The sequence below is a fragment of the Pogona vitticeps genome, chromosome 3 (genome assembly GCF_051106095.1).
Source record: "Pogona vitticeps strain Pit_001003342236 chromosome 3, PviZW2.1, whole genome shotgun sequence".
In the NCBI taxonomy this organism is placed as follows: domain Eukaryota; kingdom Metazoa; phylum Chordata; class Lepidosauria; order Squamata; family Agamidae; genus Pogona; species Pogona vitticeps.
The window spans coordinates 235,970,619-235,989,028 of NC_135785.1; the positions used below are offsets into that span (position 1 = coordinate 235,970,619).

Here is an 18,410-nt window from a genome sequence, read left to right on the forward strand (position 1 = left end):
GCTGGAAAATGTACGACTTTGCAACCATGAAATGGTTTACATGTTCGTTCTAGGACATAAGAAATCAAGTAAATCCATTACAAAGAAGACAGAGTAGATTTTACATATTTCCCAGGATTTAATTGGCCACACTGCACACATCAGTTATTGCATATTGCGCCCCTACATACATGTACCTGGGGGTAGGGGGAGAGAGAAACAGGCTGGAAGCTTCAGCTGATCTGTTTTGTAAGTTCTTACAGATCATCAAGGTCATCACCGTGCACAAGTCCAGGTCACACAAAAGCCAGTGATAGAGGATACAGGATAGGAAATAGTTAGTTTGCAATAAGGAACTGATTGCTTATTAATTCTCCAGTGAAGAGATTTCTCAGACTGTCATGCTTACAAAATCAGAATTGAAAATTAAGTCCATGTTTGCCTCCTGAAAACCAATCACAAAACAATGCAAACTATCTTGCAAAAAAGCAGAAGTGAGAAAAGCCTGTGTTAGTAATTAAGGGATTTCTGTTTGTAAATGCAGAGAAGATGCAGTATTTACAGCTCGGCCTTTTCCCAGGTCTACCCAGGTACCTGGCTCCAGAGTGAAAACTTTTTAAAGCATGGAAGAACTGACAGGCATGCTGTATTTTATTTTAAGTTTCTTTTCTCCTGAAATATACCCTGCCTTTCTCAGCGCAGGGTTGTGCAAGGCACTGATTGGCTGGCCAAGGTTTCAGTCAGGAATCTATCTGATTAAAATGTTGTTAAGCCCTCCCTGCTGTCTTTTCCCTTCCTGCCCATTTTAAAACTGGAGAAGGAGTTGGATTCCTGACTGAAACCTTGGCCAGCCAATCAGTGCTATGCACAGTCCATAAAAGACACAAGAGCCAACCAATCAGTCCTCTGGAAATCTGGAGCCTCCTGAAATGAGGGAGGGGAGGCAACTCTTATACCCTGAGGATGATCTTTGGCAGAAAGGTTTCAGTCTATTGCAGCTGCATCAACTATTCCCGACTTGTATGCTCACCACTAAATTTATACTTATACGCTTTTGGACTCATCCCTGCAACAAGCCAATACAAACATGACACGTGTTGCAGAGAAAAACATAAAAATACATTTCTTTCACTAGCACACATTCACCCAAAGAAGAGCAAACCATTCTGTCATAAAAGCATATGCAAATATAGGCATAAGCATGCACAGACTAAAATGTACACAAACACATGCAGATGTAATCCCAACATGTCAAATTCACATCTGAACAGCAGGTTTGGAGTCTGGCTCCAAGAGGGTTCCTTGTTCAAATCAAACCGCAACTTCACTGAAAGTATGATTATTAAAACACACACACACACAAACAAAGAACAAGAGTACAAACCATACAGCAAGCGGCATGATGGCCTACTTATTTTCCCCCATGTCCCCATCCAGTGCCTACATTTCTCCTAGATAAGGCCAAAGGGCAAATAAGTCGGAGGACTGGACAGAATCCGGCATTTTCAATGGCATGCGTAGTACCATCATCAAGCATCTTTTAAAAGGTAGTTTGAACATTTTCATCCAATTGTCAACACTGGGAGCTATGAAACATAGGAGGATTTCTTATACCAAATCAGACTACCAAGCCTCTGCCTCAATATTGTCTGTAACAGGTTTCTCCAATTTGGTGCCACGCACAGATGGCCAAACCTGAAAAATTGTGGTTTGTGATAGTTCGTGGTTCATGGTTGGCCAGGAACCACAACCACCACAAACCAAACAGAAAACCGAACTGCAAACTGGTTCAGTTTTCGGTTCATGCTGGGGGAGGAGCTTACCTGCTGCTGGTGGAGGCAGTGCAGCATCCCCAGTCTTCAAGGAGCTCAGGCAGTGCCTTCTGCGAATGTACTGTACCCGCATCCCAGCTTATCAGGGCAATCAGCTGGGGGTCAGGCTCATATGCAGAAGGCAGGGCAGAGACGCCTTGAAAGCCATGCTGCCATGCCGCCACCATCAGGACAGCAATGATGATGGTGGAAGGGACAAGATGGCAGAACTAGCTAGGTAGGGGATGGAGGCAGCAGGAAGGGGGTGGGGGCGTCCATTTTGCCAAAGCAAAATGAAGCACCAGGCAGAAAAAATGTTTGGTGCTTATGGTTGTTGTGGGTTTTTCGGGCTCTTTGGGCATGTTCTGAAGGTTGTTCTTCCTTATGTTTTGCCAGTCTCTGTGGCCGGCATCTTCAGAGGACAGCACTGGTGAAATGTTAGGAAGAACAACCTTCAGAACACGGCCAAAGAGCCTGAAAAATCCACAACAACCATTAGATCCCGGCCGTGAAAGCCTTAGCGAATGCACGTTTGGTACTTAGTTTTGTTTTGGCAAAATGGGTTGCACAAATCAAACCACAAACCGAACCACAAACCAGCCCAGTTTCTGGGGGCTTTTCTTTTTTGTAATTTGGTTTGTGCCCATCTCTAATGCCGTGCTCACTGTGGATGATATGGGCTGCAGTTCAGCTATCCGGAAAGCTCTAGGACGGTGAGCAGAACTTTGCACAGGTCACTCAATTGAGTTCATAGGCCAATTTGGGGCTTCAGAATACAGTATATCCCAATTGGTTGTCTGGTTCAATTCATAAATTAACAAAGACTTACACTGCATGGATATGCATGACATTTGGAGACATAACAGACATTAAAGAAGGAAGGAAACTGCCAAATTAAGATATCAAGATTTAGGGCATTGCATACTAGGTTTGTGTAATCTCTGGCCATTCTGTTTCATTCCAGACCTCTTACAAACTGGTCCAATTCAAAATAACACCGTTCTTAATTTGTGATTTGCCTGCTACACTCCCCTGGTGGGAAAGACTTGTCTACACTGACTGGCTGTGGCAGGGTTTTAGACAGCAGTTTCTACCAGTTCTGCCTGGAGATGCTGGAACTGAACCTGGGACGTCCTGTATGTAAAGTGGATACCCTAACCATTGAACCATGGCCATTTTGTTAAAGACAAAGGGTCTTGTAATATTTCAGATGGAATAAGACTGTAGGTCTGGATAACTCTTTCCTCCGTAACTGCCCTACATGCAGATGTTTCCTTATGATATTTCCTCCATCATGCAGCTGCATGTCAATTTCCATGGTTAGAACATCAGTTTTCATATCGAAGAATACAGCACTCCTGCTGCCAAAATGATACCATTTGGTTCTAGAGAGCTTGGTAGTGATGTTACAAGCAATCCTGCTACCTGCTATGTGTTAATTTACATGGCAGCAAGGGTTTAATATGGTCCTTTTCTGAAATAACATAATAACTGGCAATGTTGTTCATTTAGATGTAGTGAGTAAAATTCAGTTGTTACTTTCAAAATATTATTTTTGGAGTGTAGCAGTTTAAGGAAGATCTTTAAGAGTAATGCATTAGTAATGTGTTACAAAAAACCTAAAGTTTAATAGCTAACATGTTAATTTTTTGAAAACATAATTCTGAGCTCTAATTAAAAATGAAAGGACCATAGCAGCTTTAACATCAGAAGGTTTATTGTGGTACAAGCTTTTGGGGATTACAATCCACTCATTCAGGCACAAGCACTCAGTTTTAGATTAAAGATGGGGACGGCTCACCGTTTTGGCAAGTCGTCCCGCTTCGTGAGTCATCAAAAGTTGACGACTCATGAAGCACGAAGTTGCCCCCATGAAGAGATGAATAATGAAGTTATTCGTCAATTCGGGGGGGGGGTGTTATTAAAAAGAACACACACACACCCCGCTGCCACCACCAACCCCACTGCCACCCCACTGCTGCTGTGTTCACTTCAAAGTAAAGGTACATATCTTACTTCCAACCAAAAGCACATAGCACTGTATCCTTAAGCTGAGTACTGTAAATATAAATGCTTCTTAGTAAATATAATGAAGATGGGGCTGCATACTTGTTTGTCCAGTTCTCATCCAACCACAAAATTCTGAAAGCCTGACTTAGTACATATGCCAAAAAAAAAGAAAAAAGGTAACTGAGTAGGCATTTTGCTTAAATAAGAAATTGTGGGGTTGGTTTTCAGCTAGCAAGATTTCCAGTGTAAGCTACATAACAGGGAATTCTAGCTTGTAGATGTCAAAGATTAACAAATTAAAAACAAAACAAAACAGAACTACACAGAAGTAGCTTCCATCTCTTTCGGTTGCAAAACAAGGCTTGAAAATGCAGCTTCCACCACAAGAGTTGCAGCAAGGTTGAGAAACATCCTTTTTCAACATTCAAAATGCTCCTGCAGGATTTCTGTCCTGAGCTGCCAAAGTTTAGTCGCTGTGAGAAATCTCTAAAAAAAATGCAAGGAAAACACTCTTGGGAATTCAGGTCGTTTCAAATGTTAAATGGAAAAGAAGAGAAGAGACACATACAAAACTGTGCAGCTCTTTTTGATGTTTCTGCTGCTATGTGCAAAGAGAGGAAGTTGAAAATTTCTCCTTGGGCAGATGCATGGACACCAGATGTGTGTTGAGCCTCCTTGACGTACTGCAGGAGAAAGAGTGAAAAGCAGACTAAATTCAACACTACTTGCCAGGGGGCCAGGGATGAGACAGCATTTGACCTAGAGAAGGAAGAATGCTCAGAAAGGGATATTGCCTTATAGCATTTAAATTAGGCTGCCAGACAAATTATGTGAATTCTTTAAAAAGGAAATAAACCTATGCACATTTCTGTACTCATTTTTCACAACGATATGTTAATGGATCCATCCATGGATACACCATGCATGTCTACATGCATTGTGTGCCCTGGATTTTCCACTTTTCCCAAATGTGTGCAGATTCCTGGATGCACTTTGTTTTTCATGAAATGAATCAATAATCTAGGAGGTGCAGATCAGTTGAATATACCCCAAAACAAAATCTTAGTGGTGCAAATGTTTCACATGCTTCTACTATACTTCTCCTGGAACTGCAGTAGCAAATAAAGAATAGCTGAAATCCCAACTCCACCCCTTATCATGAGAACATATTCCTTCTTAAATGCTTCCAAAGCAACAACCTTCTGTGCCACTTCATTCCAATTGTAGGTAAATGTTTTGAAATCAGGCAAGATATACTTTGTAAGCTGAGTGATTGACTAGACAGAAGAAAGTAGGGGGCACTATAAAATCTGTTTCTGACCTGCCAACTGTAATTAACAAACTGATAATTTGAATTTCAAATTTTCCTTTTACTTCCCTTAAACTGTCTCCCTTTCTCAACCTCAGAGGTGACTAGCTTCTCTTACTCAATTCTCCTTTGCCCTGACATAAGGGCAGAGGGGGATTACTCTTTGGACATGATTACACCGGCGGGTAAAAAAACCTGTATTTGAATCAGGTTTAGTATGTTTTAAATCAATTTTTAAAAATGTGATTACATGGCACATATGGAAGTGAAGTTTGTGCTATTTGGAATGGAAGCAAAGTATTTTACTCTTCTGCTAGAGAGTTGTTTATTTTAACTCTGATGTCTTTTTGATTTAATTTGAAACAACTTGACATATGTGGAAGTCAGTCCATGTAAATTATTCCTGTGGGGTTTGCCACTCTCTGGTGTGCCTTCCAAACGCCCTTTCCTTTACTCACTCTATATGTAGGTACTGTACACTTATGAGCAACCCTAATCATGTCTCTGGTCAGTTTCAGCTCCACTCCCTGTCTCCTCTGTGTTCAATGTCTGTGTTCAGTTTCAGCCCTGGCTCCTGTCTGTCTCTGTGAGCCTGTGTTGGGCTGCAGCTAAAGCTGCCTTTTAATTTTGTTTTTTTCAGTCATTTTGTTCTAGCGCTATGCCAGGTAGCAAAAATAAATAAATAAATTTAAAATTAGAATTAAAAATTAGTAACAATAATATTACAGCAGTACCTAGTGGCAGCCAGCCTGAGGGCAGGTGGGCGCAGGATAAAGCCTCAATTACAATGAATCTAAAAGCCCATGTAGTTGCAACATAAAACACAGCTTTAAAACGGATTAAAAGTTTTCTCAAGAGGACACACTCTTGCAGTCACATGACTATCATGTGACTAAACTGAATCCAAAACCCCGGATCCATCACCCAGTTTATTTCATTAGTGTAACTGTGCCCTTTGTTCTTTTGTCTGGAGCTTTACCTACAACAGTAAAGGTTGTGATGGAGAACTGCTGCAGGGAAAGGAGTAAAAATCAGGGGTGGATTTCTTTGGAAGAGATTAAAATGCCCCAAGTCTTTTCCACCCTGATTTGATGCTTCCTGTGCTCCACTGAGGCATGGCAGGAATCTGAGGGTAATGTTTTATTTTTCAAAATTAGCAATGAAGGAGACAAAGGCTTATGGGAGCAATGCCTCTCCTTGAATGTGAGAGGTGCAAGTTTCCACTTACTAGGTGGAAAAGGAAAGACATTCTGCATTTGTTCAGAGGCACATTTATTATTTTCTTATTGGCTCAAAGAAATGAATCTTGAGTACTAATTAAGTTCAGGCCTAGCAACTCTCATAGCATAAACTCAAAGCAACTCTTTAAACAGAAGCATATTAGCAAGCACTCACTACCAGTGTCCTAAGAGGCAAAGCGGAGAGGTGGAGAAAAGTTTATCATTGAGTATTCCTCATGAGCTCTATGATTCCCAACCTCTAGCTGTTCCAAATTTCATCTCTCAGGCCATCTTTCACACCCACCATTTTAACAACAACACATTAACATCAAAATGACTGTATCGTTGGTATTAATATCGTAATTACGTGGCTGCCCATTATTCTGCTGGAATATGCCACTAGATACATTGTGAGTACCTAAAATTTGCACATGAAAAAGATCTGTGTATCTCACTTATATAATGAAAAAGCAAAACCAGATGGGGAAACAAAGGAAACTGAAATGTGATAATGAAGTGGATACTGGCTACAGAGAATAACAACACTAAGAGGACTGGAGGCCAGATGGGTAAGGTATGATAGACGATGCAGATAGAATGCACAGAATGAAAGCCAGTCCATATTCGTATGTGCCATTCCTCTGTTCTGAAGGTGTCCATGAAAGCGTGAACTTCTTGTCTTACTTCATCTGGCTAGGACAAGATATCCTGTCTTTTAGTTTAGTTCCACCACCAATGCAGTTCCACTGCGTCTTCGAAAGACTCATCACAGATAAATCTGGCAACCACCCTAGTGGGGGCCGAAGCAGCTTTTCTGCTTATTAGTGGCAACTGTGGAAGAGGCTAGGCTGACATTTCAGTTCAAAATCAGCAGTTCTGGGAGGATGGTCTCCTCCCCTCCTTCCCTCTTTACATAAGCCAAGGGTGATTGCTAAGTGATGACCCAGAAGGAAGAAAACCACACAAGGCTGCCAAACCACTTCCTGTGACTACATCTAGATATTCCTTTTAGTGCAGAACTCCCTTCCAACTGTTAAACTAGTTAGCCAGCTGCCTTTCCGAACTCCTAATGAGAGCTGGAACTCAGGATCGCTGCACAAGGTAACACCACTGCCAGCTGCAGGAAAGCCAAACAAAACATTATGTGACTTGACAACTTACCTCCCCACACTTCTATACATACAGTACATATGGATCATCCTGGGGAGGAGAAAAATAATCAATTCTCATGTAGCACTACTTCCGAAAATTTTAACTGTGGGTTAGAAGGAAACGGTTTCCAGAAAGTTACTATTTTGGAGTACAACTCCCTGAACCCCCGGCTGTCGTAGCCATTGCTATGTAACTTTCTCAAGTATTCTAGAAGCTCATCAGGGAAACAAGGGCCAAAATCCTACTCCTGCTGGCATAATGTAATTGGCATACGTATCGATGGCAAATGGCCACAAGTTACAAAGTCAGTACAGACAATTATCAGCATGCTACAGCAACTGTGTTAATTTCTTAATCTGTGGCAACAAGATTTACACCAGTTACATTTCACCAGTATAAAAATCCAACATGATTTTGGTCAAGATCTCAAAGAAGTATATTCTTACCCATGACTAGCTCTCAGGTCTATCACTGGGTTCATCTCCTCTGCAGAAAAAGAAATGAGTAAATATCCCGGATTTTAAAAATCCCTTCATACAAGGTTACTGCTTGGTCTCAATGGGTAGGAAATGTTGAATAAACATCCTCCTGGTGGCTGATGTCCCAATTCTAACTCAAGAGTTCCAATTAGGGAGTCTTGAAAGCTTGAAAGATACATGACGCTGACATCTGACCCTTCTCTACCCTCTCTCAGCTACCTAGAGACATATGCAGCTTTCATATTATTCTACTTCCTTGCATTGCCACAGAACAAAGGAATACAAACTCCCACCGCTGCCTGTTATATTTAAGATTTAACCTACACCCTATGATCCATCCTTTCTTGTAGCTCCTGCAACAATAGTGACTTTCATTCTTGGATCACACAATACTGGGCAAAAGGACACACCATTCAACAGACATGAAAAGCAACTGACTTCTACCTATTCTGTTCTTCACTACAGGGCACACTGGTAAAATGAGGCATCTCACAAAAACAAAATTTTGGACAAAGCTCTCCTTCCTAGGAAACACCTAGCATCCTATCATACCTTTTCTTCAAAAGAAGAAGAAAAAGTGATTTTAGTTGTTGTTGTTTTGCTTTCTGCTTCCTGGCTGACTAGAAAACGGGCAGTGCACTGAGTTAAACATGTCTTACCAATCTATGTGACCCACAAGAAGCTTCCTGAACTTTCTGTGTTTGCTGCCTGCCTAGAGCTACAAAAAATGAGATGGGAAACCACTCTCCCACAAAATTCAATGTTATTTATTCATTTGTACGTGTGTGGGAATGGATATCCAAGCTTTCAGAACCAAGGGAAGTTTGCAAACATTTCTTAAACAAGTAAAACATAATAAAAAAATAACAAAGGAAGAGAATTAAAAATGAGAGTTAGCTAGAAAATGCTTACATTGCAAGCTGATTTCCACTGAGTTGCAATATTTGTTCATTTAATATTGTCTATGCTAGGGGCAGGCAATTGCATATGATCCCAGTAAGGCTCCCAGTAAGTTCCCACTACCTTCAAATACCCACAGGATACACACTTTTGCTTTCCAAAAGCCAAAGTGATTGGACGCCCTCATCTACAGTAGCTTTGAAGAAAGGCTGTTCTTGGCCTCAGGATGCAGCTGAAAAACTGGATTACCTTAAAATGGGGAATGAATGAAGCAATGGAGGCTTGATTCTTCATTCTGGATGCAAATATTTGGGGAATGATGGGGAGCTGAGTGAGAGATACAGACGCCTGTGATGGTCTCTTTTTGCCCATTGCTGGTCTACACAGTGATTGGTAGTCACTCATCATTGCTTCAAACGAGAATGTTTCGTAGACCTAACAAGAGATGATGGGAACTGAAGATGGCCAAATAAGTGTTTTGCTTCCAGGCAATGGCTTTTCCTCATATCAGCAGGAAAACAAGGACCTGAATCAAACAGAAGGCTTGAAAAATAAAAATGTTTCCACAATTCCACAAAAGGGGGAGGGGGAGAAGGAGGGCCATCTTACTGAGACTGAATCCAGATAAGACAGAGATTCTGCTTTTGATGGACAGTCAGGTCACCTAGAAGGATATTTACTGACCTTGATGGGATTACACTCCCCCAGTAGGATCATATTTGCAGGTACTGGAGGTACTCCTGAACCCAGCTCTCTCCATGAAGGTGGAAGTATCTGCTGTGTCCAAGAGTAACTTTTATCAACTTTGACTGATTGCCCAAATACACTCCTATCTGGATAATAAGAGTGGTCCATGTGTTGGTAATCTCCAAAATAGTAACAACTCTCTTTGTAAGGCTGTCCTTGAAGTCAGTATGCAGGTCCAAAATGTGGCCAGACTGATTGCCAATACTGTACCAGCAGATGTGAACAGATTGGCATGTCTTCAATGGCTGCCTCTTAGTTTCTATGCTGGTCATAACCTATGAAGCCCTTAACAGTTAGAATCTCAACATTAATGGAATGTCTTTCCCAAAAAATAACTGCCCATCCCACACACTTCTCACAATCCTTATTAACAACTGTAACACTGAAGGAGGCAAAAAAAAAAAAAGTTCAGCATGAGGAGTCAAGCTTTCTGGTTGCAGCCCATTTCCTCTGGAACAAGCTAGAGGTTCTCCTGGCCGTTCCCTCTCTTTATTTAGGAAGTTACTTAAGACCAAGTTATATAAAGGTGACTTTTGCAATTGTAAATATTGTCCTCAGATGTTCAAATAGGTTTTAATTTGTGCATTTTTATTTAAAGGTAGTTTTTAGCTAATGACAGAGTTGATTGTATTTTATTGTATCTTTATTATACTGTACTGTGTTTTAGGCTTTGATTTCATCATACATCATGACCGCCCCCAAGAGTGGTAGCTCTAATGGGGCATTATAGAAACGTAAATAAATAAATGAAGAAGAAGTCATGAAGTGGAGGCCAATTACGTTTCTTGAGAAAGAACATTCCAACTGCCTTACATCCCAACCATCTCTCAATGACAGCAAAGCCTCAGATGAAGAACATAATGAGAACACAGCTGCATGTAATTCAATTTTTAACATGGTTGGTGGACTGCATTTGTCTTGGCGGGTTATAAACTGTGAAGCCATGGCATGCCTGGGATCTCTCTCCACTTATAATGCCCTCTTCCTTAATACGTTGGACCAATAGCATTGCTACAGAAAAGCAAATGAGAGGAGCTCCAACCCAGAGATTACTGCATTTAGGCAGTGCTTGCAATATACACACAGCCACAATTGGCCGCAGCACATCTGTCAAAGACATTAAGCATTGTATTACAGACTGATCTATGAAATTGGGCTTCATGTAATGACCAGAAATATGTGAATGTGTAGCAACAGAACCCAATGGTGCACTTGGGCAGCGTGTGCCATTGTGAAACAGCAAAGTTCCTTTCACTTATATGAGTACATTTCCTTTCTGAGGCATTTGTTCCACGGAGGCTGCAAAGGACCGTCCCCCACCATTACTGAATAAACAATCAAATAAAGTCACTAAAGGAGTCCTTGCCCTGGAAAGTCTGAGTTCTAAGAGGAAAAAAAAAAACCAAGGAAGAAAATGAACGTCATGTCGACGCAGATGGCAAATGGGAGGGAAGAAATCCTTGAATGTTCCTCATCAAGCATACGGTTTCCAAGAAGAGGAAGAGAAGGAGGAGAATGTCCTTTCCCCCTTCAAAAGCTCAGCAATATGTCTTGTCATCCAGTTCACTTTTTAAAACATTATTCTGCTTCTCTCAGATCATCCCCTTCAAAAGCAAATTGGCCCTGCTGCCTCCCAGAGTCTGACACAACATATGCTCCTCTGAGAAAAACCAACTGTAGGCAAGAGGCATGAGCTTCTTCTAGTGAGAAATCCAGGAAATACCGCCTGCTGCTCCTATTTTAGCTCAGCCTTTCCCTACATCCCTGGCTTTCAGATAAGAAACACCGCTTGGATTTTAAGAACTCAGTCAGAGTTTGAAAAAGTTACCTTTTTTTTTTTTGAAGGAGAACTCTCAGATTTGCTCAGCCAGCAGGGCTACAGCTCATGCTAGGTGGGCAATTCTAGGAGTTGCAGTCAAAAAGTAACTTTCCCAAGCTCTACAGAAGAGCTGTCCTACCTACAATCCATACTCTGAAAATTGCTGACTTCTGATATGCCACTCATTTTAGTGGATGTTTGATTTTCGAGGCATCTGGGGGTGGGGGTGGGGAAGAAACACAAGACCCGGAAGGGTGAAATGCAAAGTAACAATCTCCAGACCCCACAGCCTTGGGGTGAGAAATATAGCCCTTTTCTACATGAATCAAATGTGAGTCTGGAGGCAAAGAGCTAATCTTCCCCTGCCACATGGCAAAACATTTTGCTGAAACTTTGCTGGTTGCTTGCTGTTGGAACAAGGAACAAGCACTCTTTTGCACTAGAACACGGCGATTCCATGTTTTACAGCTGCAAACCATTAATTTCCCCCCTCTTCCCAAAGGAGACGACAATAAAAGTATCTTTAGATCAGCAAAGAAATAAAGCAGCCATTTTTTTATTACCATCTTGTCCAGAGCTCTCCAGGTATTCTGTCAGATCACAGCCAAAGACATTTGCCGCTCCTTTCCTCTTGAGTTTCGGCTTTCCTCCCTTGTTCTTCATGAGTTAGTTCCAAAAAGAGGCTTGCACCCTCCTTCCTTCCCCCCCACCCCCCTCAGTCTGCACCAGACAAGTGCAAAGCTCCCCCTTCTTCTCAGATCCTGGTTGCTAGTGTCCCGTTTCTGGTCAGTGACATTGAAAGTCCAGAAGAACGTCCAACTAGATGTATCAACATTAATCCTCACCAGATGTGAAGTTATCGCAGCTGCAGCAGTTGTGGAAGGGAGAGGTCCAGACAATACAGAGATCTCCAGTAGGCAGCAGCAGAGAGATCATAGCCCACATTCGGTTCTCCTAAGCCGGAGGTGGATAGCGGGGAACCAATCGCTTCAATGGGGCGAAAAAAACCCAGCAACAGAGGGCTGATGATAGCTGAGGTGCTCACTTCCTTGCCACTGGGTCCCAGGAACCTCCAAAGCCAACTCAAGCTGGTAAGGAAATTAAATCAAGCTGGATCTTGCTGGGTCAGCCAGAGAGAAGAGATCAGCTACTTCAAAATCCTTTCTTCTATGAACTTGCAAAAAGAGAGGAAAGGGAGAGAAAAATAAAACCGTGATCATTACTTTTTAGCCCATTCTTTTATTTTATTTTATTTTTCATCAACCAGACAATGTTAGGAAAAATAAGGAATGGGTTTTCTACATTAAGGCACTCTCTCCTGCTCTCCCCTTTCCCCTGTTTTCACAAATCCTGGGATTATCCAGCTCAGGAAATGCTGGAAGGAAGTTAGCTGGGGAGGGGGGCGGAGGATGGACTTTTTTGGCAGTGAAGTAAGTGTGTGTGTGTGTGTGTGTGTGTGTGTGTGTGTGTGTGTGTGTGTTAAGAAAAAAAGGGTGGGGGAAAGCAAAGAGGGGGCTTTCAGAGCAAAGAGGAGGGAAGAAAGGGAGACGTCCTGCTAGCGAAAAGATAACGGGACAGCCTTAGAGGAAATAATTTCACAGAGCAGGGGCCGGAGCAGTGGCTCAGAGCGCTGACGTTTCCTGATCCACAAATGGTCAGCTTTGAAAAAGGCCCAGGGAGGGGCTGAGGGGAGGAAAGAGCAGAACGTTGTTTCAAATAAATGCCCAACTCTTGTTTATTAATTCCTTTTGCCCCAACGCCTCTCACCCCAAACATATCTGTCTTTTTATGCTGGACCAAGTATTTTCTTCCTTTCCATAAACCGAGGAAGCAAGTAAGAAAGAAAAGTTACGAAGTAGCTGAAAAAAGTTATTGTTGTTTTTATAAAAGCAAGACTATGCTCCAGTCCAGCCCCTATGGAAACACACAAACACACACCCCACTGCTTCAGGCCACAGACTATGGTGAGTCCTCAGTTTGAACTCTGGAAGCTGTTCACAGCCTCCTCTTTAACCTAGCTGCAAAATAACCCTGATGAGCGAGAAGAAATATGTCAGCCTCTGAAACATATGGCCATAACTGCACAACTTTCTTCACTGAAGGCTGTCAAACAGCCCTCTCTTTACTGGAGGATGTCAAGAGATGTTTGCATGGGTGGGGGGACAGTCAGGAGCACCCTCATTTGCAGGCATTTCAGAGAAGAGAAGGGGTCTCTCTAACAACCTGTATTTGTTGTTTATAAAATGATCTACTCCTGTACCTTTCTGTAAAAACTAAACTGAAGATATCGAATAGAATTAAAAGCATCATTAGAATGCTCAAAATACTATAATAATTTAATTTAAACACACACACACACAAATGTATAAGCATCATAATACTTTGACTCAACTGCGGTCATAATATGACTCCCCAGCAAGGGAGATAAAAATAACTGATTTTATTAAATCAAATTGATTTCAATCAGAAAAATCTTATTTTTTAAAAAAAAAATTAATTGTAATTTAAATCAAACTCACCCTGCTTCCCAGTTAAATTTCTTTCCCATATCTATCAGTCCTTAAAAGTTAGGGATAACATGGCACTTTGCAAACTAAGAATATTGTGGTCTTATGAGTAATGTTCAAAAATAACATTGAATTGTGACTTTTCAACAACCAATGCCACTATCTTCCTTAGGAAACTATAGAGTTAAACCCACTCCAGAACAGGATGGGCCCTCCAAGCCTTTATTTTGAGCTAACTTCCTTACAGATCAGATCTCCTTCAGATCTTGTGACAGACAAGGACAGTGCTGTGTATGAAACAGTGAGAGTGGCAAAGCTTGTGTACTGTAACCAATGAGGAATGAACTTCAAAAGGGTCAGGCATCTGATTCAAACAAAGGAGCCCTAAGAAACAGATCTTTCTGTGGGCTTAAAAAATGACTAGAGAGGAGACAGTGACCTGCTTTTGTAGGAGCAGTAAATCAATCTTCTCCATTTCTTATCCAAGAAAGAAAGAGGGAAAGGAGAGGGAGGGAGAGAGAACTGCTGTTTCTTGACATAATTCAAAATAATGCCCTTATGGAAAGCCTACTTTGATTGGCTTTAGCTAAAAGTTGCTTTGTGCATGCATTGAGATACTACAGCCTAGTCTACACAAGGTTATTAGGTGGTAGAATCCTTAATTGCATCGAATCACTTTCAACTACACATTTCTAAACTCCTCCCATGTTGCAAGCTCTATGTACAAGAAAACAAGCACGTCAAAGCAAAAGGCAGGCTAGAGCACACAAAATGCCTTATAATAACTATCTACTCAGCATTGTCTAGGCTGACCAATGGTGACTCTTCAGTGTTTCAGGCAAAGGTCCTTCCCAGGTCTGTCTTGGAGATGCTAGGGATTGAACCTGGGAGTTCCTATATGCAAAGCATGTGTTCTACCACTCACCTATAGCTTTCAACTTGAAGTGCATACTGGACTAGTTCCACTCCATTTTCTGGTATGTAAAGCACAGTGAACACTCTTGTCATAACATCTGTCCATCTGTGTTATATGCCATCAAGTCTGAATTAATTTATATCAACCCCAGTTGAGCTTTTAAGGTAAGTGAGATACTCAAGGAATGGTTTAAGCAGTGGGTTTTATCCCTCATAAATGTTCATAGCCAAGCAGTAATTTGAACCCAGGTCTATTGAGTCCTGTTTCACTACTGTATTCGCTACACCACACTAGCCCAGGACTGTCTACTCTGGCATTGGCACTCTAGGCTCACAAGGCAAGGGCATTGCTCATCACCCAGGATCCTCTTAGTTAGAAAAAATCAGAGACAGAGACATTTCTCATGCATAGCTTGTACTCAGCCAAAGAGATAGTGGCAGGTTATGCACAAACAACAACTTGACCCTCATCTCAGCTGTGGAGATATTTGAGGACATGACTATTTCTCCATCTAAACTACCATACTGCTAGTATAAAAGATGGGTACACTACTTAAGCCACCTCAAGTCACTAGCAGATACAAAAAAGATTAATCAGAGAGATAAATATCTCTTATTTTCTCGTCTTCCAGAAACTGTTTCCAAGCCTTTCCCATCTTAGTCCAATTGAGCAATGACTCATATACCACCCGCAACTGGAAAATTAAGCACAATTTCTTCCTTGTCACTTCAGCTTCCCAACAACCTACAGGTGCCACATGCAGTAGCAATGGGTACTCAGTTAACTGCCATAATAACTCCTGTCTCTTCTTACAATTATTTTGTAGAACTACATGTCATAGCTACATGCCTGGGAGATGCAAGAAGTATGAGTCACCTGTTCGCAACCCCTCTCCCTGTATCCCAGGGTCTTATACCACCCCTTCGATTCACTTGAAGAGAAAAATGGGAAAGGGAAAGTAAAATTCAGCACCAAGCAGAGTTCCAGGGGCTCTCTGCATTTGGACACATTTGCTGGGTCAACTTAAGCATAACCATTTATTCCCATCAACCTATAGATGTTTACCTGTAATTGTATAGGTGCATTAAAAGCAATCACCTTTGTAGTATCGAGCTAAATATCTTTATGACAACACTAAGGTAAAGGTAAAGGTTCCCCTTGACATTTTTAGTCCAGTCGTGTCCGACTCTAGGGGGGTGCTGCTCATCCCGTCTTCAAGCCGTAGAGTCACCGCTTGTCCGAAGACAGTTTCCATTGCCACATAGCCAGCGTGACTAGGAAACGTCATTTTACCTTCCCACCGAGGCGTACCTATTTATCTACTCGCATTTGCATGCTTTCGATCTGCTAGGCTGGTGAGGAGCTGGGACAAAGCAACGGGAGCTCACTCCGTCGCGTGGATTCAATCTTACAACTGCTGGTCTTCTGACCGTGCAGCACAGGCTTCTACGGTTTAGCCCACAGCGCCACCACGTCCCTTGCATGACAACACTACCCCTCCCATCCACTTACAATAAGTGGCCAAAATCGAACCACTTCTGCTTAAGAAGCTATTGGAAGACTTGCAAGAACCAACCTCTACTGCATTGTAGCTGTGTTCATATATGCATGCATACTGCATGAATGTCGGCATGCACACACATCTGCACACAAACACACTGAAACTATATGAATTAGCACCATGAAAAATCAGTTTGTACACACCTTGGTGTACACTGACAAATCTCCTTCAGTTTTCACTTAGAATAAACTGCTTTGCTTTCTAGTCATTTCTGAGTCTTGATTGGGAAGAATTCATCTGATTGCTTAGCATAATCCCTGCCCAGAACACTTAATCAGAGAAACCTAGCAACCAGCACATATGGTCAAGTCCAGGAAGGCTGCAGATGCACATGACACCTGCCATACTGTGGTGCCTCCCGTGGCCATTGAAATGCTATATGTGGCTTGCTATGTGGATCAGAAGTACTCAGTAGAGATGTGTATGTTGAAGTGTTTCATAGTTCATTAATTTTAGGTTTCATCTTCTTTCATTTTCTTTTGTTTTTATATTTTTTCTGTTCCAATTCTTTCACTTTACATAAAAATGAAATACCTCTTTCAGGTCATTCATTTAATATTTCCCAGCACTCCAAAAGCCCTGAAAACAATTCTAATACAGGAGAGGCAAAGCAGCAGAGAGTCAATCTGTTCCATAAGCAGGCAACAGTATATGACAAAGTGAAATCATAATCAGAACTAAGCAGACACATGCAAGACAACAGTGTAAATACAGTATCACCCACTTAGCACAACAAGACTCTTCAGGCTTAGGCAGCACAACACACACAAAAAAGGCAAAGTAGCAGCTAAGCAGCCCCACAGAGACACCTACAGTAACTCACTGGAGCAGCCAACAACAACAAAGCACCAAGAACAGCAAGAGGAATTTGCTCAACTGATCACAACAATTACCTGTACAGTTCAGTGGAGCACTGGGACAGTCACAAAGTCCATCCCCTCTGACACTTGCTCTCTCTCTCTCTCTCTCTCTCTCTCTCTCTCTCTCTGAATAATAATAATCCCAAGGAGGCACATTGTGACAATAGGCTCCCTGGCAGCAGCAAAAATAATCTCAAAAAATGGAGGGGTTTCCCAGTGCAAAAAAAATTACAAAAAGGACAAAGGAAAGGATCTAAGATTGAGGCAAGGCAGTCAGGGAGCAAAATCAGTTGATGGTGCTGTGTACCAGGAGTTCAGAACACATTAATCCCTCCCACATGGAACAGCAGAAGCAAAAAAAGAGAATTCATCATTGGCTTCCAGGCCATTTTACACATTCAAAATTCTCTCTCCCCTCTCCTGAACATTCTGATTGGCTGCTAAGAGCAGCTTTCATGACACTATTGGATGAAAAATTTCTGAGGCAATTTGGCAGAGAAACGGTGAAAGTTAAAAGGAAGAGGAACCACAACAAAACATGAAACTTTTGTGTTCCTCTCATAAATGTGAATCCTTTGTGTCTGCGAGGCTCTTTTTCTGTAATTGACAGAGAACACACATTCCATGAAGGAGTACCTCTTCTGTGTTTTCGGTCCATCCCAAGTTCTAGCCTGTCGGCTTCATTTAGTAGCAAACAGGCCAATAATGTGGATTGGCTCTGAATTAGGCTAATGACCACCAGTATCATCTCTGCTTTTAGGAATTATGTTTTCCAAATAAGCCTGCCAGACCAAACATGTGGCTTAGAAATGGTTCCCCTTCCCTACTCCCAAAATAAACGAAGCCTACCAAATATTCTTGTCATAAACATACTGTGAATTCCTTTCACATGGGCAGCTCATGGATAGCTGACAGAAAGCCTGTGTTTACCAAAAGGTATAATTATTTCACAAATATCAAATACTAAGAGGTTTTTCTGAAAGAAGTAAAAAAAAAACTGCTCTCAACCCTATTTTAGCTACTGCAAATATTACTGTTCCTATAAGGAACATCAGTATGCATTTTGCTAAAAAGAACAACAGCACCACAATAGAATAATAGTAATGGCAATATTCCCAGAAGATTTTTTTCTTAAAAAAG

At 41.6% G+C, this 18,410-nt stretch overlaps 1 protein-coding gene across 1 annotated transcript in view; it reads right to left on the reverse strand.

Annotated features, from left to right (window-relative positions):
* Positions 1-15,498, reverse strand: part of ARHGAP31 (Rho GTPase activating protein 31) — a 113,283-nt gene extending 97,785 nt beyond the window's left edge. The window contains exon 1 of the mRNA XM_020783832.3: positions 11,990-15,498. Within this exon, the coding sequence (XP_020639491.3) occupies positions 11,990-12,089 (100 nt within the window). The 5' untranslated portion in view covers positions 12,090-15,498. The remainder of the gene's footprint in view (positions 1-11,989) is intronic.
* Positions 15,499-18,410: the final 2,912 nt, after the last annotated feature.